Source organism: Trachurus japonicus, chromosome 12, assembly GCF_045865225.1.
Source record: "Trachurus japonicus isolate A0001 chromosome 12, Traja_1.0".
Taxonomy (NCBI): domain Eukaryota; kingdom Metazoa; phylum Chordata; class Actinopteri; order Carangiformes; family Carangidae; genus Trachurus; species Trachurus japonicus.
Genome location: NC_140918.1, coordinates 20,837,685 through 20,858,830, shown reverse-complemented (window position 1 = coordinate 20,858,830; position 21,146 = coordinate 20,837,685). Strand labels below are relative to the sequence as shown.

The following is a 21,146-nucleotide window of genomic DNA, read 5'->3' as shown; positions in this document are numbered from 1 at the left end:
TCAGTGATGCCCTAGTTTTCCATGTATATATACTGTATATATAGATATATGTATATATTTATAGTTTTGATTTGTTTCTAAAAATATTACCAATGCCTTGTGCTTAACTGTCAAATTATACATTATGGGAAGCATTGAGAATATGTAGTGATATAATCAACATCAGGGCACACATGATTATAGCAAGTATATAGTAAATTATTAAGAAAAACTTTGACGCTAAAAAGTCAGTCATCTATAGACATTTTAGTTCAACAAAAGGGCAACAGATTTCTCATAAAGTGCAAATTAAATTAGTTCCAACATACACATTGTCTGACATTCTTCTTATTGCCTGTAGATATTGTTGGCAAAAAGTAAATACATACTGTAGAAAGTTGGGCACAAGAGGGGCATAGCATTTTGGCGGGGAAGGAAATAACGGTGCTCGGAAGATGAGAGGCACTTATAAGGGTGTACTTTTCACCAATTGTTCATGCCACAGGCATAGGATTTTAGGTCAAAAGTTTAACTGAAATGGGCGGTTGTAAAAAGCCAATAACATCACATTTGGGAGGGATCAAAACACTGTGAAACTTCATCAAATGCCTGTGGTACTCATACGACTGAGGAAACTTTAATTGAAAACATGCTGGGTAGTAAATTAAAAGCACCCCGTCCAATTACTTTTCAATGTACATGCCTTATATTGTCTACTATAAAAAGTGCACCACATTACTGATGCATTCCCCCCAAAAATTACAGTTCTGCATAGCCGCAATAGTCCACATGTACACGTTTCACTGCTGAAAAAAAATCTGTTGCATTAAAAGTAAGAACTGCTTGAATAATAAAAAAGTATGCAGTGGTTTCAAAAAAAAGAAAAAGAAAAACGATACAAAAACATGGATCTAATGTTCCAAATGGCAACTGTTCTTCAATATAGAATATTAATGTACAAGGTAGAGCAAAGCCTCCAAAGTGATAAATGTAGACTATAGAGACTATGCAGACATTTATCTGACAAGCAAACTTTCACTCTGATGGAACACTTTCATTTTTAGAAAACACATGCTCATGTTGAATATCAAGTGTGACCTTTCCCCACTAGCATTCTTTTATAAAACCAGTCAAGAAGAATGATCTTGATCTTGACACCATGCGGGAAAAGCTTGAGCACCACGTGAGACGACTTTCTACAAGCAAAGAACCAGATCTTCCACTTTGACTCTACTCGAACTCAGAGGGAGGTCTGAGTGCTTAAAAGACAAGCATGTTCTCTCTAAAAAAGTGAATACCCCTTTAAAACCTTACATTCTTCTTGTGTGCTTTTCTATGCTTTTCATACAGTCAGGTGATACCACCTCTTATAAAACTAACTTTACAATCTCATTTCATGTCCACTCTTAACGTCACTGCACGAGCAATACACTGTGTAATAACCAAGAAAAATATTAGCATGTCATCTGAAAGGAGGATATATGTATATATGTCTACTGTTAGAACTCAGTTCCTGCTTTAGAACACAATGGTGAAAAGGGTCAAGTTTTAGCAATAAAGCACTGAGTAGTAATGTGTAACATATCATACCAAAGAGAAGTAAAGCAAGGGCCTGATCATTGACATCATTGCAGAACTTTAAACCATACCATACACCAGAGGTTCAGATATCAATCCCTGTGCGTACTTCTCGTTCTTTTAGAGAGGCCCAAATCAAAATGAAAATATTTTTAGGTCTTGCACCAAAACTTGGGAGATGAAACACAATCACCAACATTAAATATGGATATCTGATCTGTCTACATACCCATTCGGACCTTCTTCGTTGGAGACAGCTGTGCTGGTTGCCCCCACTTGACAGTGGCCCATGCCTACAGTAAGTAGCAGGAATGCTGATTTAGAATATTTGTCACTATTTACTAATGTATACTACTCTGAGATGCTTGATCAATACCAAATTGTCCACATGATGGTGGACAGAAGAACGATGCTCCCTGCTTTAAATATATAATACATTATATACATGAAAGACATGTAGGCAGAGCTGCTCAGTAGTCCGAGAGAGTATAATGACGAAACACAAACCGTCTACATAATTTTTGCTCATTTTGTTAAACAATTATAAATAAATAAATGATTATCAAGTTGATCAATATTGCCTCCTTATTCTCAGCAGTCCAACTGTTAAGAGTGAGGTTTATTGTAGTGTGACAGATGTGTGGGGCAGGCAGACTCTGCAGCATGGTGAACTGGACAGGTTGTTGAGGGTTCTCTGCGGTACCTGAAGGTTGTTGGTTCTAAGTGAAGGCTCCATGAAGATCTGAGTGCACTCTTGTGTGAAGGCTGCGTTGGATCCTGGTAGAGGTTTCGGTAGAATCTGAGTGAAGGTTCCATTAGAATATCAGTAAACAGTCTCACTAGTATCTGAGCAGTCTTTTCCAAGAGGAATCTGAGAAGCAGTTTCATCTGGATCGACTAAATTCTCCTGGAATGAAACTCCTTGGATTGAATATTGAATCAATCCTACTAAATGTGCCTTTGAACACGGTGTGATATTTCCATTAGAACCTGCGTGACTGTTGTAAGTGTGGATGACTGATGTTGTCTGTTAGAAGGTGGGTGAAAGTTCGTCAGAATCTTAGTGAAAGTTCTCCTGTATCTGGTTGGAGGATGCAGTAATGTCTTAAGAAAGGTTCCAGTTGAATCTCAGTAAACAGTTCAGTTCGACAGTGAAGCTGTGTTACTGATCTGTGATGTTGCTCGCCTCGAACCTACATGAAGGTTCCTCAACACTAACACTTCCATTGAGACATAAGTGAAATATCAAGTACATGAGGGAATGGTCTGGGTGAGTTCTGTTGGAACTCATTGAGATGTCTGTAGAGATTGGTACAGATTTACAGAAAAAAAATGACAGAAAGCTGAGTCTCATACAATCTGCAGCTTCATTCAGAGGCAGAAGCTGGTTTTTAAGGACCAGAATGGTTCTATTGCCACATTCTATCCATATTTAACAGCATTTACATATCAAACCATGACAGGTTGATGCTGCGACTGAGCATTGTATTCTCTGTAGTGCTATACATTCAGCCAGAAGGACAGATGTAGAGAATATCTCAGGCCTTTTTTCCTTGCATCTCTTCACTCTTTTCTTAAAGGCTCAGTAAGACCCCAGTATAAATTTCAGCCTCTATATACAATGAAGGTTGTATTATGTAGTCTTCTCTTGCATTGCTTTTAAAGACAATGAAGTATATGATGTTGCGTTTGGACCTTCCGTGAGTTGTGTAGCTGGATCCCACCTGTCTTGTGGCATGTAGACCTGCTTTAGTCCGGAGAACAAAGACCAAAGCACATCAACATGGCAAAGCAAAAATTGAAACTAATGACGATTTTACTCTTGAGCCATTATTACATGTTTACACTGCCTGAGAGTGGTGTTCAATTCAATGATGCCTGACAGAACTGTACTTCCAGAGAAAACTGCCGTAGAATAAGCCAGTCCTGTTCAGATCCGCTGGGCTCAGATCTCCTGAGACAGGCTGAAACGTTTCAGTTCGAGCCTGCTGCATGAATCTCCCATGTTTGTGATACAGCCAAAAAGTGCTGGTTGCTCCCAGAGCCAGATCTGCAGTCCATGTTTCATGCCTGATCCGAGGGAAATCAAACAGTGCACGAGATCTCAGAATCCCCAAGATTCAAATGAATGGAATACTTAGAATGAAAAGTCTTCACTTGAGTTTAATGTCGTTCATGTCATTTATCCAACCGTTTTCTTCCCTTTGTGTAGCACCACTCAGTTCAGTTCAGTTTGGTTTAAGCGCTGCAATGTCAAATATCCCGCGTGACACCACAACCAAACTCCACACAAAAGAACCACAAAAATGTGGATCCTCCAGTTTAGATCCATAAACACTGGGTGTCTTTGTCCGTAGAAAGTGCTAAGCCGCTCTAGGTCCAACAGTAAATCGCCACATACTAGGTCCATATATCGTGTGCATGTGTATGTCTGTGTGTGTGTATGTCAGTGCATATGTCTGTGTGTGTGTGTGTGTGTGTGTGCATGCCTGTACAAATGTGTCAGATGTTTACAGTAGAGTTGGTGTTGTTCATATGGACTCTCATCTCCTGAATGCTCGTGATGATTTTTTTCTGATGTCCAGCCAGATTGACGCCTACTCTCCGCAAATCCCTGAAAAACATCAAAGAAACAACAAAGCCTTATTTATTTGGTCATATGCTGTCCGCTAATGTATGGTCAGTGTTTCTCTGTAAAGCCTTTCTGTATCCTCCTAAGCCCCAGATCTTATAGGCAGATTATTGCAATTTGAGTCATATGATCAGAGAATGACCATGAACATATTTGTGTTAACAAGATAAAAGGTTATAATATGTCTTCAGAGAAGTAGGCCTACTATGTCTTTAGGTCAGATTGGAGGCTATAGTGAGTTGCTATGGAAAAATGATGCAATAGACTACAGTGAGGCCAGCTAGCTTGTTAGTATGCTAACGGCGGTAACAAAACATTAAATGGCCTCGCCCCTGGTGATTAGTGAAGAAATTATGTTAGATTCTGAAGTCATAAGGTTTCTGTAAATAGAAGAAAATGGCTGTTGATACTAATGTTAGCAATGTAGCAATTGCCAAAATGGACAAATACCTCTTTGAACAGGTCGCTCCACCCAAAGTATATGTATGGACGACGTTCTACTGAAGAAATTATCCACATAAAGATGATAACACTGAGTGTCTGTGTCTTATCCTGAGTACCGTATTGACCCGAATATAAGACGATATTTTTTCCATCAAAAAAAGTCTGAAAAAGACGGGATATTTATATATGCAAATCAGCGGGTGACATCAAACAACGTCTGTCCAAGCAGGTCAGGGCTTTTCTTCCCCTCACACTCACACACACCAGTGACCTGGAGAGATGCAGCTGCATCTGAGAGGACGATTGCGCGTGTGTGCGCAAAGTGTGTGTGTGTGTTGCCCCTTCGCCACACAGCAGAGCGCTGCCACACAGTTACAGCTCAACTCGACTCGGTTTAGGTCATTTTAATCACAGCTGACTATGACGGGGTCGTCATATCACAGCGGCTACAGCTACAGGTCTTGAAAAAGGGGGGTCGTCTTATATTCAGGGTCGTCTTATATTCGGGTCAATACGGTAATTAAGTGAGTCATTTTGCTGTAGAAATGTTGTCGCTTCTTGATTTTTTAAAAATTCATTTTGAACATGTACTAGCAAAAAAGATTAAATGCCCATTATTGAAAAACAATTTAATAAAACAAAAATACAAACAACTTAATTTCTAATAATATAAAATGCTGTAAAGGAGTAGGAAGAAGTTAAAACTATCTTGCATTGCTATTAGCTCTATGTACAAACTAAATTCCATTATACAGTAGTCTTAGCGTCAGAGCAGAAATCTCAGAGATAGACAAAATGAGAAAAAACAAAGTTATCTGTGTTGATAGGTTAATGTCATAGTGCTTGTGTATGTCTGCATGTGATTGGCTTACTCTGACGTCATCTGAGCCACTGTTTCCAGTGAAGAGTAACCTCCCTCCATGAAAAGCTCAGTGTAACGACCCATCTTGATGGAGTCGAGCCATTCCCCCACAGTCCGAGTCCGAGTGCTGCAGTCCCCATCTACACTGGCGTGCTCCACTAACAGGTTGGAAACCCTGTTACATGGACATGGAGAAATAGAACAGTACAGAAAAGAGGAGAACAAATGAGAAAATTAATGTATCATTGTCTGCTTTAATTTGATCCCTGATTTTTTGCTTGTTATGCATAATTATCATAAATATAAAGGAATGGGATTCACTGTGGATTCATTCGACTGCATTTTGAAGCTCAGCGCTTACCTCCTGACAGCTACCAGTGAAGCTTCATAATGCTAGTTATGCACCATCACGCAAAGCTGAAAATGCTGTCCACTCAAAACCCTTTGTCATTCAGCTCACACTTCATGCTAAAAAATAGAGCTCTCCATGCTATCAAAAAGAAATGTTCATGCTAGCTAACGACATTCTCCACGCCATAGCTAGAATGGACTGTCGTGTGGGACAAGAGCTGTTGGTGTCCCCTTTAATCTGGCTAACTGTCATATGTTATTGCATGGTATGTTAGATATGGCAATGATTCATTAAGTGCGGCTCCTGTGTATGTTTGTGGGTGTGTGTAAGTGGAAAAGAGAGAGGCGAACAAAATATCTCACATTATTTCATTATCTCTGCAAAGAAAATAAGGTAATGAGGGTGTCTGCCTAAATGTGCGCTTCAGAGCACTTAAAGCAATTTCAGGCCATTATACACTAATGCAATGCATGTACATAGTGGGGAAATACTAACTGAATGTTCAAATGTTACGATAATCAAAGGACACCCCACTGAATACAATTCAGACTAATGTGTAAGCTGAAGAAATTCAAACCACTTTCATTTACTTCGCTGCCCCTCTTTGCTGGCATGCAGTAGTCAGACATGACGTCCATCCTGATTTAATTATGGGTCTTCACAGTGAACGATGATGAGTCTATTAGCTGGCAGTGCAGCCTTTTATGTATACACTTAAGAAAGAACAGGTCAATTAAAACACAATGCATTTTCAAGACTGAAAAAAAAATGTCACTGAAGGCTTCATACAGTATCCTTGGGCCAGATTATTGTACATGTCTACAACAAAATTAATTTAAGACAATGTTCATATTCATGTGCAACTATTGGCCATCAATTGCTGTGATTCAAAAACGTTAATTTAATCGTTAAACCAATTCTTTATAAAAAAAAATGACGTAATATGGTGTACTCACCTGTGTGAGGAGTTGACCAGCTTTTTTAATGAGCTGGGGTTGCGTATGAGTTTGTCTAGTAGACAGACGATCTCATCAAACTTGGGGCGGTTGCTGCGTTCGCGCTGCCAGCAGTCCATCATTAGGTGGTACAGAGCCTCGGGGCAGTCCATAGGACCTGGCAACCTATAGCTCTCCTCTATTGCTTTTATTACCTGCAGAAAGACAAGGGGAGAAGTAAGTTTAGTAAAAAAAAAAAAAAAGGAAAAGAAAAAAAAAGCCATATGAGGGGGCACAACACCTCAGGCCAGTGTGAGGGATCCAAAGAAAATAGCCTTTCCTTACTTGATGAGTAGCAGAGGTGGAAGGAAAGACTAGCACCCAATTTACACTGGCAGTATGAAAGGGTTAAGGTTCAGAACCAGTCAGTGCAGTGAAACCCCCCTTCCCTACTGAAACAACGACTTATTTTGTCCCTAAGCTGAAACATATCGTGCAGATGAAACAAAGAACACACAGACTTGAACTTAAAATATAATAAAAGTCACAAATCATTAGCTAAAACCTGCCACACAGGCTCTAATAACACAATGCATATCAATGACAGAGTAACACTGAAACTGCTGCCATCAGTTCCCTGAAGTCATCACTGGTTAAAGCAAGATCATTATCATGAATATTACATGGAAGACTGATCATCAGCTCCTGAGCATTAAACTTTTTTGTTGGCATAAGAGACCTAAGTTCATATAACCATAAAATAAAGATGGAGTCACTGAGTCTTAATTAATCTTGAATGATTCAAGCTCACTTGGCGACGACAGAGGAAGAGAAAGTGTGAAAGCGACAATGAGTCAGGCTTCGGAGAGGACGCTACTGTCTTTGACACCTGAACAAGTGATAACTTCTCAACAGCGGCACCGTGACACTCACTTCCATTATGAACTTTCCTAAGTGAGATCCTGAATTCTGATACTCCAGGGATGTTTCTGCTATCTGTCTGACCTGACCTGACCTGATCTGACCTGACCACTAACCTCCATGAAGTTTGCAAACAAAAACGGACCCCATATAAGAATCAACAAAGTAGAAAGCGTTATTTGTTTACTTGAAATGCCGCATAGCCCAGTGAATCATTTCCTCAAGTAACAAGATGCAGCACTGAACCACAGAAATGTTATTTTTTGGGGAGAAGGGGGGGGGGGGGGGGGGGGGTAGTTAGATGAATAATAAATAAGCCCCAACTCTCTATCTGTCGGACCCTGCAGTGGAACGCAGGCTTGAGTTTTCAGCCTAGTTCTGCCAGTGCAAGCTGGAGGGAATTGATTTGTTGAGTTCATGACAGCCCTTACTTGTGTCAAATTCACACAAAAGACAGACGTGATAGCGCTCCAATACACATGTGTGCATGAAAGCACACGTACGCACACCAAAGAGAGCAGCGCGGCATCAAATCATGGCTGGGTGCTGAGAGGGAGAAGAACTACGGGTAGCAGACTGGCAGGGAGGGAAGATCAGAGGAAGAAAAACGAGAGACCTGAAAGGAGAGGAGAAGGCGAACGAGACGCAAAGAGAGAAAACAGAGATTGCAATTTTTTGAGAGACAAAAGAGAGGACGAGAGAAAAAGGAGGGAGAAGGAAAGGGAGAGAAATGGGAAACAGAAGGAGAGAGCTTAGAGAAAGAGTGTGAGAGCCTGCACTTTCTTGCGCAGATCAGAGAAAATCCACCATAACGCTTTCAATTAAACATCAAACGCCTTCTCCTCTCCCTCTCCTCTCATCCTCCTCTCCTCTCCACTCTTTCCCGTCTCTAGCCTTCTCGACACAGACAGCCTAATAACCAAAAGGAGGAGGAGGGAGGAGGGGGTCTGAGGCGGGGGATGAAGAGGTCACCGGAGGGCTGTGCGTGCATATGTTGCTTATGTGTGTGTGTGTGTGTGTGCATCTGTGGATGGGAGGCAAATGTATGCGTGTGGCGTCGGAATCAAACGCTACATTTTCTCACTCATCTCCATGTGACACGATTGCAGATCTCTCCATTAAAGTGACCTCCAGACCTCCTATTAAAGGAGGTGCTACCCTCTCTTTTCTCTCTTCATCACCCTCATCCTCTTCATATGATGCTCTCTTCCTTCCTCTCCTCTCTGATGAACAGACCCACGCGGGTCATTCAGGTACTTGCTGAGCTAACCCCTCACTTATTCAGAAGTTTACGATGTCGCGTCTGGCCAGGTATTTCAAAAACGCCAAGAACCTGGGCTTAATTGGAAAATCAATGTCTGCATTTTCTTCAGAGGTGAGCTTAAAAACCTCAAAGACTTATGGGTGATCTATAGGATAAGCAAGTCGGCTATTTTCCCCGACACATTTTTCTGCTTAGCGCTGCACCTCCATGTGTATTCAGCTGTTTCATCCTTTTGCTTATGCACACCTTTCTCTACACCCCACCATGTTCACTGTTGTTGTCCACACTTTGCAGTAATAGATTTACAATAATAGGTTCCTACACCCCCCCCCCCCCTCCCCACACACACACACATCACGACTCCTATCCGCGTCCTGACACCAAACATGCATATTTTGCTTACATGTGTTTTTTACTTTCAACTTCAACAACTCTCTTAAAATTTTCCTAAAAGAACACAACATTGTATGCATTACTGCAGTATTATGTGTGCAAATTGAAATGCTGGACAAACTGGTACTGGTAATGTACATTTACAGCACTGTTAATTCATTATGCTAATATGACTCCAACATACCTTTATACTCTTAGAAAACATTGGTAAACATGAAACAAATACTTAGAAATCTATGATGGTGTGTGTTAACAAACTACACGAAGAAACCCTTTGGTCTCATAAACAATGTTGGAAAATAATGTCCCAGCTGAGGAAAGAAGTAAAACTGTGTTTTCCAAGGTCAGTCCATACAAAACCAAACTGCTGGATCTTATGAAAGTTCAGTCAGGAAGACCATTTCATTGTGCATGCCTCCTAACTAAGTCCCCTGCAGTTTTCACCCTCCATCGCTAAGCAGCGCCATCTCATTGTATTTCTCATCCAATCACAACTACGCTATCAAGTCATCTGATTTGAAGTTTTTGTCTCATAAGATGCTCCCATCCTTGAGCTCCACTCCTCATCATCACCTCTAGTGTCACTGCTGCAGGAGAGGTTCCTCTAATTGGAGGGACCTTAAACCTATGGCCCTTTGTCATGGTGATCCACTTCCCTCTGGCGTCTAAGCGTCCGAGTCTGTTCCTTCTGATCACAATAAATTCCACTTTACTTGAAATATCTCAGACTCCTTTGTTCCTCTATTAGTCTCTCCTGATTGAAATAAAAACCAGTGTAGAAGCGTAAAAACAACAACTTTCTGTTTTTTTAGCGTGTGCTGGACCCTCATGAATCTGGGCAGTTGCCAGGCAACCAGTCGAAGTTCTTGGTTGCAACCAAGAAATAATCTGGCACATGAATCTCCCTCCTAGGATTAAAATGGCTAAAGGGCTAGTATTTTTTACATTGTAGTTTTTGTATTCAATACACGTCGTCTAATAGAATTTCTTAAAGCAGAAGTAAGTGGAATGTTTGTGTTAATATAAGTCTTAAATAGTTATATCTTCCGACAGCAATCACCTATATAGAGTGTTTGGTCCGAAACACGGGTCTGTCAGTCACTCTGCTCTGCTGTAAGCCGAGGAGAAAACTTTCCTTGTATCCTACAACCTTTATCCAATGAGGAGAGAGAACGGCATAACGGGGCGGTCCTCTCTGTGTGTGCAGCCAAGGGATGCGTGAGCATTTGTTGACGTAGGGACGAGGGCGGGGACTGCTAACTCCATCGGCTGACAAGAAGTTAGCCAAAACGACCGGATTGCTTACTTCTGCTTTAATTTAGATCAAAATCATTCAGATCAAACCAAAATATCTACCACTCCATGACAACTGCGCAAAATCTGATGAAGATCATGTGAAACGATCATGCTCCAGAGCAGCTACTACTGCTAAATTTGCATGCAACGCCATTAGGGTGAAAAAGAAGTTATATTGGCCGCATTTCCCAGATTCGATCTTTCTTAAGGATGTAAGAAGGCTCTTAAGAAGGGTTCGGCTAAGAAGGAGTGCTAAGATACGGGTGTTTCCCAGATGTGTTCTTAACTGCCTTCTTAGGAGAACCTTAAGATCACGCCAAAGAAGCTTCTTAAGAAGCTCTTAACGGGAGCTGTCCACCACCACAGTACTGAAACTGAATCAATCGATGCCAGGCAAATCGATTATTATATCACATGCCACCTAATACACGCATAAATCACACACAGTGACAAGCGCAGCCGCACCGACAGGCGATGAATAAACCGAAAACGGGATTTCCACTTGCATGGGGTTAACACAGGTCCCGGTGTCCGCGGACCTGATTAGAAACTTCTCAGCTGTTGTTGCCGCGTTGGTCACGGGCAGTGACGGACTGGCCGTAGATGACACGGCACAGATGATGCGGCCGAGACGGCTGCGTGACCATGTGATTGATGTGTGTGAAAATAAAAAATAAAAACGTGCGCAGGGGCTGGCTGGTTCACAGCCAGACAACTCTAGAAAGGATGAAAACACAAGGTAGCAAATAACTCACTTGATAGAGTATCCCCACTGCAAGTTTAAGCATTGCTGTGGTCTGGGTTCAAATCCACCCAATAAAAAATTATTTTGGTGGTCAACACGTTTTTCTTTTCTCATCATCATTGAATGATCAATGCTATACATATGTATAGGCTACATATATATTTAGGCAGTGGAGTGTTAAAGCAGAAGTAAGTGATATATTTGTGTTAATATAAGTCTTAAATAGTTATATCTTCCGACAGCAATCACTTACATAGAGTGTTTGGACTGAAACACGGGTCTCTCAGTCCCTCTGCTCTGCTCTGAGCCGAAGAGAAAACATTTATCGTATCCTACAGTTTTTATCCAATGAGGAGAGAGAACGGCATGCAGGGCTGTGTGTGCAGCCAAGGAACGCCGTGAATGTGGTGACGTAGCGACGAGGACTGTTATGGTGCGTTCAAGGAAACTCGTATTTTTCCGACCGTGAAGTGGTACCAGTTCGATCTGGTACGAGTTCACCGGTCGGAAGTTACGAGTGGCCGTTATAGTGACTTTCACTGGTAAAACAGGTCGGAAAAACACGAGTGGGTTGCCTGAAATGCTACAAAGTCGTAAGTTGTGACTTGAAGCTGTAATTTGCGATTTCAAAAGCCTGCCTGGAACGCAGCATTAGCGAAAACGACCGGACCACTTACTTCTGCTTTAATGCGTGACAGTCTTTTTGGTGCCAGCATAACATGGCACGGGAGGATCAGTGTCACGGCTGCCAGCACAAGGGAAAAAAGTAAGCAAAAAAAAAAAAAAATCCGGCACAAGAAAAAAAAAAAAAAGTCAGATGAAAAAAAAAAAAATCCGGCACAAGAAAAAAAAAAAAGTCAGGCAAAAAAAAAAAAAAATCCGGCACAAGAAAAAAAAAAAAATCCAGCACAAGAAAAAAAAAAAAAAGCCAGGCAAACAAAAAAAAAACTGCAGAGGCTTGACCACGTAGCCTACCACAACAAAGCGACTGTCAGCTCAATGACAGCAGCAGAGTGACAGACAGGCTGCCAAACTCTGCAGCGCCATAAAAGTGAACAATAAAGCCGATTAACTTTGACTCAATGCCGGAGTATGACAATGAAAACACGAATCTCTTCCGTGTCCAACTCCTGTTGCTAACGTACAGCAATCAGCAATGCATGTTCTTCATTGCTGTCCCCCATATCTACAGTATGGCTGCACCCCCCCAAAACAAACACAAACACACAATCATTTATAAGTTACATAGAGACGTTATATGAGCTAACGTTTAGCGTGACTAAACGTGACTGGAGACACCTCCGTGACTAGACCACCGCGATACAGGTCTCTGCCTCCTCCTGTAGTATTTACAAATACAAATACTATACAGGATAGACCTATCTCCTCTCCTCCTCTCCTGTAGTATTTGTAGTATTTACAAATACTACTACAAGAGCCTGTCTGTCACTCTGCTGCTGTCATGGAGCAGTCAGTCGCTTGTCGCTTTGTTGTGGTACGTGGTCAAGCCTGCAGTTTTTTGGGTTTTTTTGCCTGGCTTTTTTTTTTTCTTGTGCCGGATTTTTTTTTTTTGCCTTACTTTTTTTTTTTTTCTTGTGCTGGATTTTTTTTTTTTTTGCCTGACTTTTTTTTTTCTTCTGCCGGATTTTTTTTTTTTCTTGTGCCAGATTTTTTTTTTTTTTTTTGGCTGTTTTTTTTTTTTTTTTGGCTGGCCCTAATACTCCTTCGTATATTCCTCATATTTAGTTTATTATTGTTCTTATTTTATTTTTTATCTCTTTATTTTTTATTTCGGCACATAATTTAATATGTTTTAAACATACTATGTGCACTGTTTAAATATCTTGCTCAGTGTGATATTGATTTGCCTTGAAAAAGTGAGCGTTGGTCGCTAAGAAGACTCGTAAGAGTGGGTCAGCTCGATCTTACATTTCCTCCTTAGTGAAAGATCTTCTTAAGCTAAGAACACGTTCTTCTTTCACAGCGCTCTTAAGAGCGTTCCTAAGAAGATCTTAGCGCTAAGAGCTTCTTAACAAATCTGGGAAACGCGTTGGTTTGAGTGTGAATACATGAAAAAAAGATAAACTATTGGAAATGTAAAAAGTACATCATCCAGAACAGTGTTAGACTGGACTTACATCTTGATTGGACATCTCCCAGTAGGGTCTTTCTCCGTATGACATCACCTCCCACATGACGATCCCGTAGCTCCACACGTCGCTGGCTGATGTGAACTTCCTGTATGCAATCGCCTCTGGAGCCGTCCAGCGAATGGGAATCTTCCCGCCCTAAAAAAAATTTAAGAAAATTAAAGAACATTCACCAGATTGACTGTGGATTCAAAGAAATCCCAGAGAGACGATGTTAACTCTTGGAGGCTAAACTACTTTCCGCATGTTGAGAAGCTTTAACATAAATAACATTGATGTGTTTACTTCAACAACAGCTCAGTTGCGCACTTGTGTAAATGACCTTCCGCTGCATAAATACAGCTGCACTCGTTCAGATTTTTTACATTTTGTTACACAAAGATGGAAACCAAGAACAGACCTTAATTGAGACACTTCTGCCACATGTGGTCCGACCCACAATTACGCTAATGAACACCAATTTAGGAACACATTCATGATACCAAGTTTCACTTTCTCCTACGAATTTCCTGCTTTAACTGTCGGGGGGCCCGAGATTCCTGTGCGCCTTTTCCCCCCATCTTCATTATCGTGCTTTCATTGCAAAGATAGTAAAGTTCACAGGATGACTGCTGAGTTCCAGAGCAAAATGTGTTTTCAGCTGATGAGTAGTGAAATTAGCCTGATGCAGTATTGATGAACAGAGCAGCAGGATATCTCAGGGTCTGATTATTTGAAGGGTGTGAATTATGTTATTCTCACTGCTCTGTCAGGGAAAGAGAGCCAGGCAGTGCGACAGGGAGGGAGCGAGAAGAGCTGTAGCCTGGCAGTGAGAGGTGAGTGACAGGATATTTGGCGCTAAGGCAGCAAGACTCAGTGCTAATTGAGTGTTGCGGAAACTGAGCCGAGTACTAATTGGGCCTCCTCCTGCAGGAAGCAGCCCGTCTCTGGCTGACAGGACGCCACTCAGCTTGGGACACACAGCTCAATTTAAAAGCCGCTGCTGCTGTCTGTGCGTGCGTGCGCGCATATATGAGTGTGTATGCAAGAATGTGTGTGTGTATTTGGTTTGAGCGAGTCTCTGTTGTGTAACAGTCTCCCATTTAATCCAAAGTTTAAAAACACCACTATCTGTGCACACATGGAGATACACACTGGATTAAATATAAATGCCTTCAAAGAAACAACATAGAGTGTCCTCTAGATGTACCTCCTGCTTTCTCTCTCACTCCAGTACTGAAAACCAAATTAGCTGATTAATTGTTTATGACCAATAATTGAAAGCTGACTACTGTTGATTAATTATTTTAGTGATTTTTCAAGGAGAACTGCCAAACATACTTCCTCAAGCTTTCAAATCTTACCCGTGTGGTGTATGCAGCCTCTGGGTCGTCCTCCAGGACTCGGGACAAGCCGAAATCAGACACTTTACACACAAGGTTGCTGTTGACCAGGATGTTACGAGCTGCTAGATCGCGGTGGACGTAGCCCATGTCAGACAGGTACCTGGATCCATCAGCACAGAGGAGATGATTCAACATTTTGCCCTCCTGGCGTGTTCATTAAAATATAATGTGTTTGTATGTTTACCTCATTCCAGACGCGATGCCACGCAGCATACCAACCAACTGAATTACAGTGAACTGACCATCATTTTTCTAAAGAAAAGAAAAGAGAAACAGGAAATAGACATTATAGACATTTATGTAGTTAATAAAGGTGAATACTGTATAGGAGGATAGGGACAGGATTGGAGAAACAATGTGATTTGCCTGCCAACTACACTAAATGTTGTCAAATCATAATAATAATAATTTATGTGCTATCACTTATATAGCATATAGTCAATGTAGAGCTTCCCCTTAGTGTCTAAACTGCATTACAATACTGTATGACGTACAATCAATGATTAATCCCCATATGGTTTGGCATCAAAAATGTGTTGAAGTGTGACTCACTTCCCCACACCTGTTCTGTATGAACCCTCTTGTTCTGCTTCCATTTCTGTCGCGTCTTTTTCTTCCACTGAAATTAGCATGCTAATCATCTCATCATTTTCCGATACCGAGTCGTTGTAGTGTCCAGTTGCTGAATGAGTAATGCAGCTCAGAGGACACATTATAACCCCTTCTGTTGTAAACACAACAATTACTAAAGCTCTTGGGAATACTGATGAGTAAAAACTTAACTGGTTAACTGGATCACCCAGCAAGATAACACAGAAGAGCAAAATAGAAGACATGACCTCTGCAGTGAGGTCGCTGCAGAGGTCATACTGTAATAGTTGAGCATTCTGCTAATGTTGCCCTGTAGCATGAAAGCCACACAGCCACAGACAGCCAATTACAGTAACCTACAGTAAAGCAATGAAAACAACTGCGCACACCCAACTATTTCAGTTTCATATCAGTGGTGAGATTTTGGGGGTAAGCACATTTTTGCAGCTGAGTCTCATTTACTTCTAATTGCTGGAATTATGATTTCCAGCTAATTATCACTGATGTCTACCATTTGCACAATCTAATATCAGCAGTAATGGTCGTCCAGTCTGATCTCCCTGTCTTGTACCACCTGTCCATCTTTATAGCTCAGGTTTTTCCTCCCATGCACACATTGTTCTTGTCAGTAGCTCTTCTCCTCTATGGACAGACCCAAACCAAAATTAAGGATTCCTCCAATCCTGACCACGGCCCATTGCCGCTCTGAGTCACACCATGTTTTATGGAAGCACTGTCTCTGCTCCAGCAGAGCCGTTCCCCCCTCGAGCAAGTCACAGGCACTTTCTCATTCTTCTCTTACAGCCCTGACTGGGGGAGGAATTTCACGGCCATTGTTGCTATTGCTTTAAAAGTGTCACTGCAGCAGTCCTTGCAGTTTGAGTTGGTCGTGGACATTCTTCGCTCTCTCTCTGAAGCTGAGTCACTTGATGAGCTCCATTCCTTGTCATCAGGACATGGTCACACCCATGCCCACAAAAATGATGTAAACTTTAGATACAGTATTTGAACTTTACTATGATAAATGATCTTTCAGTTTGACCATTAACCTGCTGAAAGTTAAAAGTTTCTCTGAAATAACAACAAGCATGCATCTTAACTGATGCATGATAAGGGACTGCACCTTAAGGCATGACTTAATTATATTGAAGAGTGAATGATTAATGATTTTCATGTAAATTTTGTTATTTTTTTGTTTCTTTTTTAAAATCAGAAAGTCAATTTAATTGTAAGCATCAAATGTCTCAATGGCCCCCGTGCCCCCAAAATGTTTGTGAAGATGAAATTCCTGGCCTGGCCATGACTCAACGCCTCCCTTGTGGGACCTTCAAATTTCCATACTCCTATATTCATAATTAGGTCTTTCAACATCCAAAGCAAGAATTATGTTAGAGAAAAGGTTCTTTGGCAAGGACAGAGTCTGGTTTCTCTCCACCATGCTGATTAGGAGGTAGTCCTTTAAAAAACTTGACTGGCCAACTAACCCTGTGTGCTGGTTGCTGGACATAGTGAGGCATTTTGCTTAGGAAAATGCATTTGTAGAATAAATATGTATTAACTATAGTTCATACACCAAAACCATGATTTAACCACCACCCATTGTCGTGTTTTTCCATATTCTGTGGTATATTGTTTTCTTGTCTGTATACAACATCTATTGCACGTCTGCCCGTCCTGGGTGAGGGAGCCCTCCTCTGTTGCTCACCCTGAGGTTTCTCCAATTTTTTCCCTGTTAAAAGGGTTTCCTTGAGAGTTTTTCCTCAGTCGATGTGAGGGTCTAAGGGTAGAGGATGTTGTTATGATTCTATGTAAAGTCCTTTGAGACAAACTGTTTGTAAAAGTGGGCTATACAAATAAAATGGCCTTGCCTTGCCAACCAGAATAACAAACTATTGTATATGTAAGTGCTGTGCACAAAAATATAATAAACTGGGGTTATGTTTTATTTTGTATGTTTGCTTTTGCTGTGTATAGTCAGCTACCAAGAATGATTGTAATGCAGAAGAACAGAACATAAACTAACTGTGTACGATCCTGCTGAAAACACTAAAACATAGTTATGCTCTTTCTCTCCTATTGAAAAACTCTTCCACTCTCAATGACAGCTTTCACTGTTAGTTTAAGCCTCAGCTCCTTCCAATCCAAGTGTAAACTATCCAATCTTCCCTTCATCCTTCCTCTATATTTCCACTGGAAGACATGTACTGCTATTGCTCTGCTCTTGTCTTCCTCTCTCGACATTAGTTTCCATCAGTGCTACAGCTAATTTCCCCATCCATCCACAGCAGAACATCCCACTTACATGTGAAATGAGATGTTAAGCCAAAGATGTGCCTTATGAGCCTTACGGTGCATTGTCCGTAGCTGTGACGCTTAATCCAGGAGCCATCCCCGGCCCCTGGTTTTCTCACGACTGTGTCATTTACACCGGCCTCAGTACACCAGCCATCCATGTAATTACTTCACAGGGTTTTCTGTGCTGCTCCGCCTGATGGTCCCTCACCTCCTCTGCCTCCCCTTTGCCATCCAGGATGATTCCCCGGAGCACAGAGGACAGTCATGTCAGCAGTTTCCACAGACGATATAGCATACCTCATCCCTCCCTCCCTCAGCATCCTCTCATTCCACACGGTCTGGGTGCGAACATCCTGTGCTGGTTTTTGATTTTTCCATTCTGCATCACCTTTCAAGCAGGGCTATACTTCCCAAACTCTTCCATATTGTTCTCACCTTTCCTTAAACTTCAATAACTAAAATGTGCTTTCACCACCTTGCACCTGTGTGACCTCACTTTCTTTCATCTCTCCATTACCCATCTGCTGCAGGATTCTAGCCCTTTTTTCATGCAGGATTTAGCTTCCGTCTGCCAAACTGAGCATCATGCCATTGTAACCAGTGAGCAGAATGAAGCGCTCTGAAGGGGGATCACTTAATTCAGAGATTTGCCAGCCTCCCTCTTCAATACAGTCCACCTTCTCCTCTCAATGAAGTCCAGATTGTCTAGACGGTACGGACAAGACTCAAGCCAGGGTGCTTAGACGTCTCACATATTTTCTGCCAAAACGATCTGTCACATAGAGTGGGCTACTCAACATTTCAAAATCTGACCCACGCAGACACACTCTGAGCTGAACCCTTTTGATTATTCTGTTTTATTCATTGCCACTCTGCTCAGTGTTTTTATCAAGTATTGAATAACTTTGCTTTCCCCTTGAGCCAGTGTCAGTGTTACACCAGTCACAATTTTACACAAACACTCATAACTATCACATATTGTTCTTTGACTAATTTCTGCTTGAATGTGTAGAATGATGAGCTATTGAATTGGAATAATAACAGGGTTGGCGGACAAATCCTGATCCTCTTTGCCCACAGCCGTGTGTCTCTATTACAAATAACCCTGAAAAATGTATTTTCCTTTCCAGAAGATTAAATGTTTTTCCACCTCTATGATAATTGTCCTCTCAGTTTGTCATATCAGCAAGTAGCGGCTCTCCACTCCTGTCTGTTTGCCACTTACTTCAGTCTGCTGAAATAGCTCACTCCATTTCCTTTAATAAAGCCAAGTTTAAACATTTCAGTTGTGTTTTTTTTTTTCCTTTTTTTTCTCCCACCCTGTCATCAATCTTTTGAATCCGTGTCATCCTCCCATCCTACCTTGAGGAATGTGTCCAGTGATCCATTCTCCATGTATTCAGTGATGATCATCACTGGCTTGCCTGAGGAGCAAAGCATAAGAGCACACTTAATTGCAAATGCTAGAATACACATTAATAAACATACCGAAGGATTGTGTTGAACCCCGACTTTTCTCTTATTAACTTAACTGAATCAAACTTAGATTTATAAAACTGTCTGGCATAAAGAAGTGTGTACCACTGGAAAATCAGAAATATACACTCCAGTACAAGCAAGGAGTTCAAAGCCATTTGGTCTTTTTAGGTCTCAGTGGGTTTTCAGTATTGATTAATTTGATGATTATTCAGCCCATTAATCAAACATATTTCATGTTTGTTTTGCCCCCAAATTTTTTCCAAAGACACACAATTCAGTTTGGGATTTTTTCTTGAAAACTGAAAAGAAACTGTTGCAACAAAAATCTGTTGCAATACAAATCAATACCAGATTAATTTCCTATACAGGCAGCAAAAAAGAGCTAAAAATCATGGATGTTGTATATTTCACAGGACAAAGCAGATTATATTGGTTAGCAGATTTAGCTAATACACTGGGAATTGATCACAAGTCAGTATTTTTTTTTCTCAATACCAGCTCTGATAAGCAGAGTTGGTTATGCAGCTGTAAAATGCCATTTAAACCAGCACTACATCAGGATTTAGTTATCCATTCCTGACTGATATTCCTGGCTGATGTTAGGCTTTTGTATCACTTTCACACACTTCTACGTTTATCATCTGCTCACTGCCAAATTAGACCCATTGGAGATTTTATGAAAAATATGAAACTACACTGTAACTGTGGCACACACATGCGTAACATCAACTGTGAGTCAGAACACAAGGCAGAAAAAGTACAAGAAGTGAGCTTGATAAACCTCACCCGAGGTTGTCAAAGTGCGTGTGAATCTGATTGATGGCGTATAGCCGAGTCTGATGGATGTTGAAAAACCCTGACAAAGTGCAGCTTTTAGACTGAAGAAATCAGAGTCTGACAAGTAGACTTGAGTGTGACAAGTTGAGCCCGAGTTTCTACATATCAGCAAAACAGCTATGACTAGTCTGCATTGTGACATTGTGTTACAAATCCTACAGTACAGGGAGCAGTTTGGACTTGCAGCACCAAAAAGCTAAAAATCTGACAGACATGCTGATGACTCACTCTTGGTGACCACGCCTTCCAGACGGATGATGTTCGGATGGTTAAACTGGCCCATGATTGATGCTTCCCAAAGGAAGTCACGTCTCTGCTGCTCTGTGTAGCCTGCTTTCAGGGTCTTAATGGCAACCTGGATCTCTCTTTTCCCAGGCAGCCTCAGTGGTCCACTGCACACCTCTCCAAACTCCCCTGAGGCAAATAGACAGAGCTTGAGTGTGACTCCAACACCTTGACCTGAAAAATTCTGATTGAATGGTCAAAACAACCCTGAATAGATGTTTTTAAGGGGCTATTTGGCAAGTTTCTCTGCTGCTGAATCGTTGCTTATCATTGTATATATTATACAATATAAGAGGTTATACTGTAATATGTCCTCTTGGCAGCACTGCACTGTATCTTGCTTGGCTTGCTGGTTAGCACAGTTAGCAAAAAAGTTAACATTAACAATACTTTCCACCTGTGGACACATAAGAATCAAATCCTATGCTAAACTCTAATGTTCCTATTATCTGGCAAGTAAACAACTGTTAGCTATGTATCAAGACACAATACAATTAGACATAGTACAATTACAAATAGTCCCATAAATGATAATTAAACATAGAATTAAGTGTTGATTGATGGCTTAAAAGCCTTTTGTGACAGAGGCTATTTACACTCCTAACAACTGCTGCCCTTGCCAACCATTTCTTTTCCTTTTTGGGATCAACTCTGAAGTGAAATCATTCAAGTATAAATAGAGGGCAGGCATCACTCAACACCACATTCAGAGCTCATTATCAC

At 41.2% G+C, this 21,146-nt stretch overlaps 1 protein-coding gene across 1 annotated transcript in view; it reads right to left on the bottom strand.

The window, feature by feature from the left end:
• Positions 1-206: 206 nt before the first annotated feature.
• The window catches only part of epha5 (EPH receptor A5), a 79,965-nt gene continuing 59,025 nt past the window's right edge, over positions 207-21,146 (bottom strand). Inside the window, exons 12-19 of the mRNA XM_085793821.1 lie at positions 20,367-20,552; positions 19,185-19,246; positions 15,121-15,188; positions 14,895-15,036; positions 13,540-13,689; positions 6,804-6,997; positions 5,506-5,670; positions 207-4,171 (exon numbers count right to left, since the gene is read on the bottom strand). Of these exons, the coding sequence (XP_085649947.1) occupies positions 4,060-4,171; positions 5,506-5,670; positions 6,804-6,997; positions 13,540-13,689; positions 14,895-15,036; positions 15,121-15,188; positions 19,185-19,246; positions 20,367-20,552 (1,079 nt within the window). The 3' untranslated portion in view covers positions 207-4,059. The remainder of the gene's footprint in view (positions 4,172-5,505; positions 5,671-6,803; positions 6,998-13,539; positions 13,690-14,894; positions 15,037-15,120; positions 15,189-19,184; positions 19,247-20,366; positions 20,553-21,146) is intronic.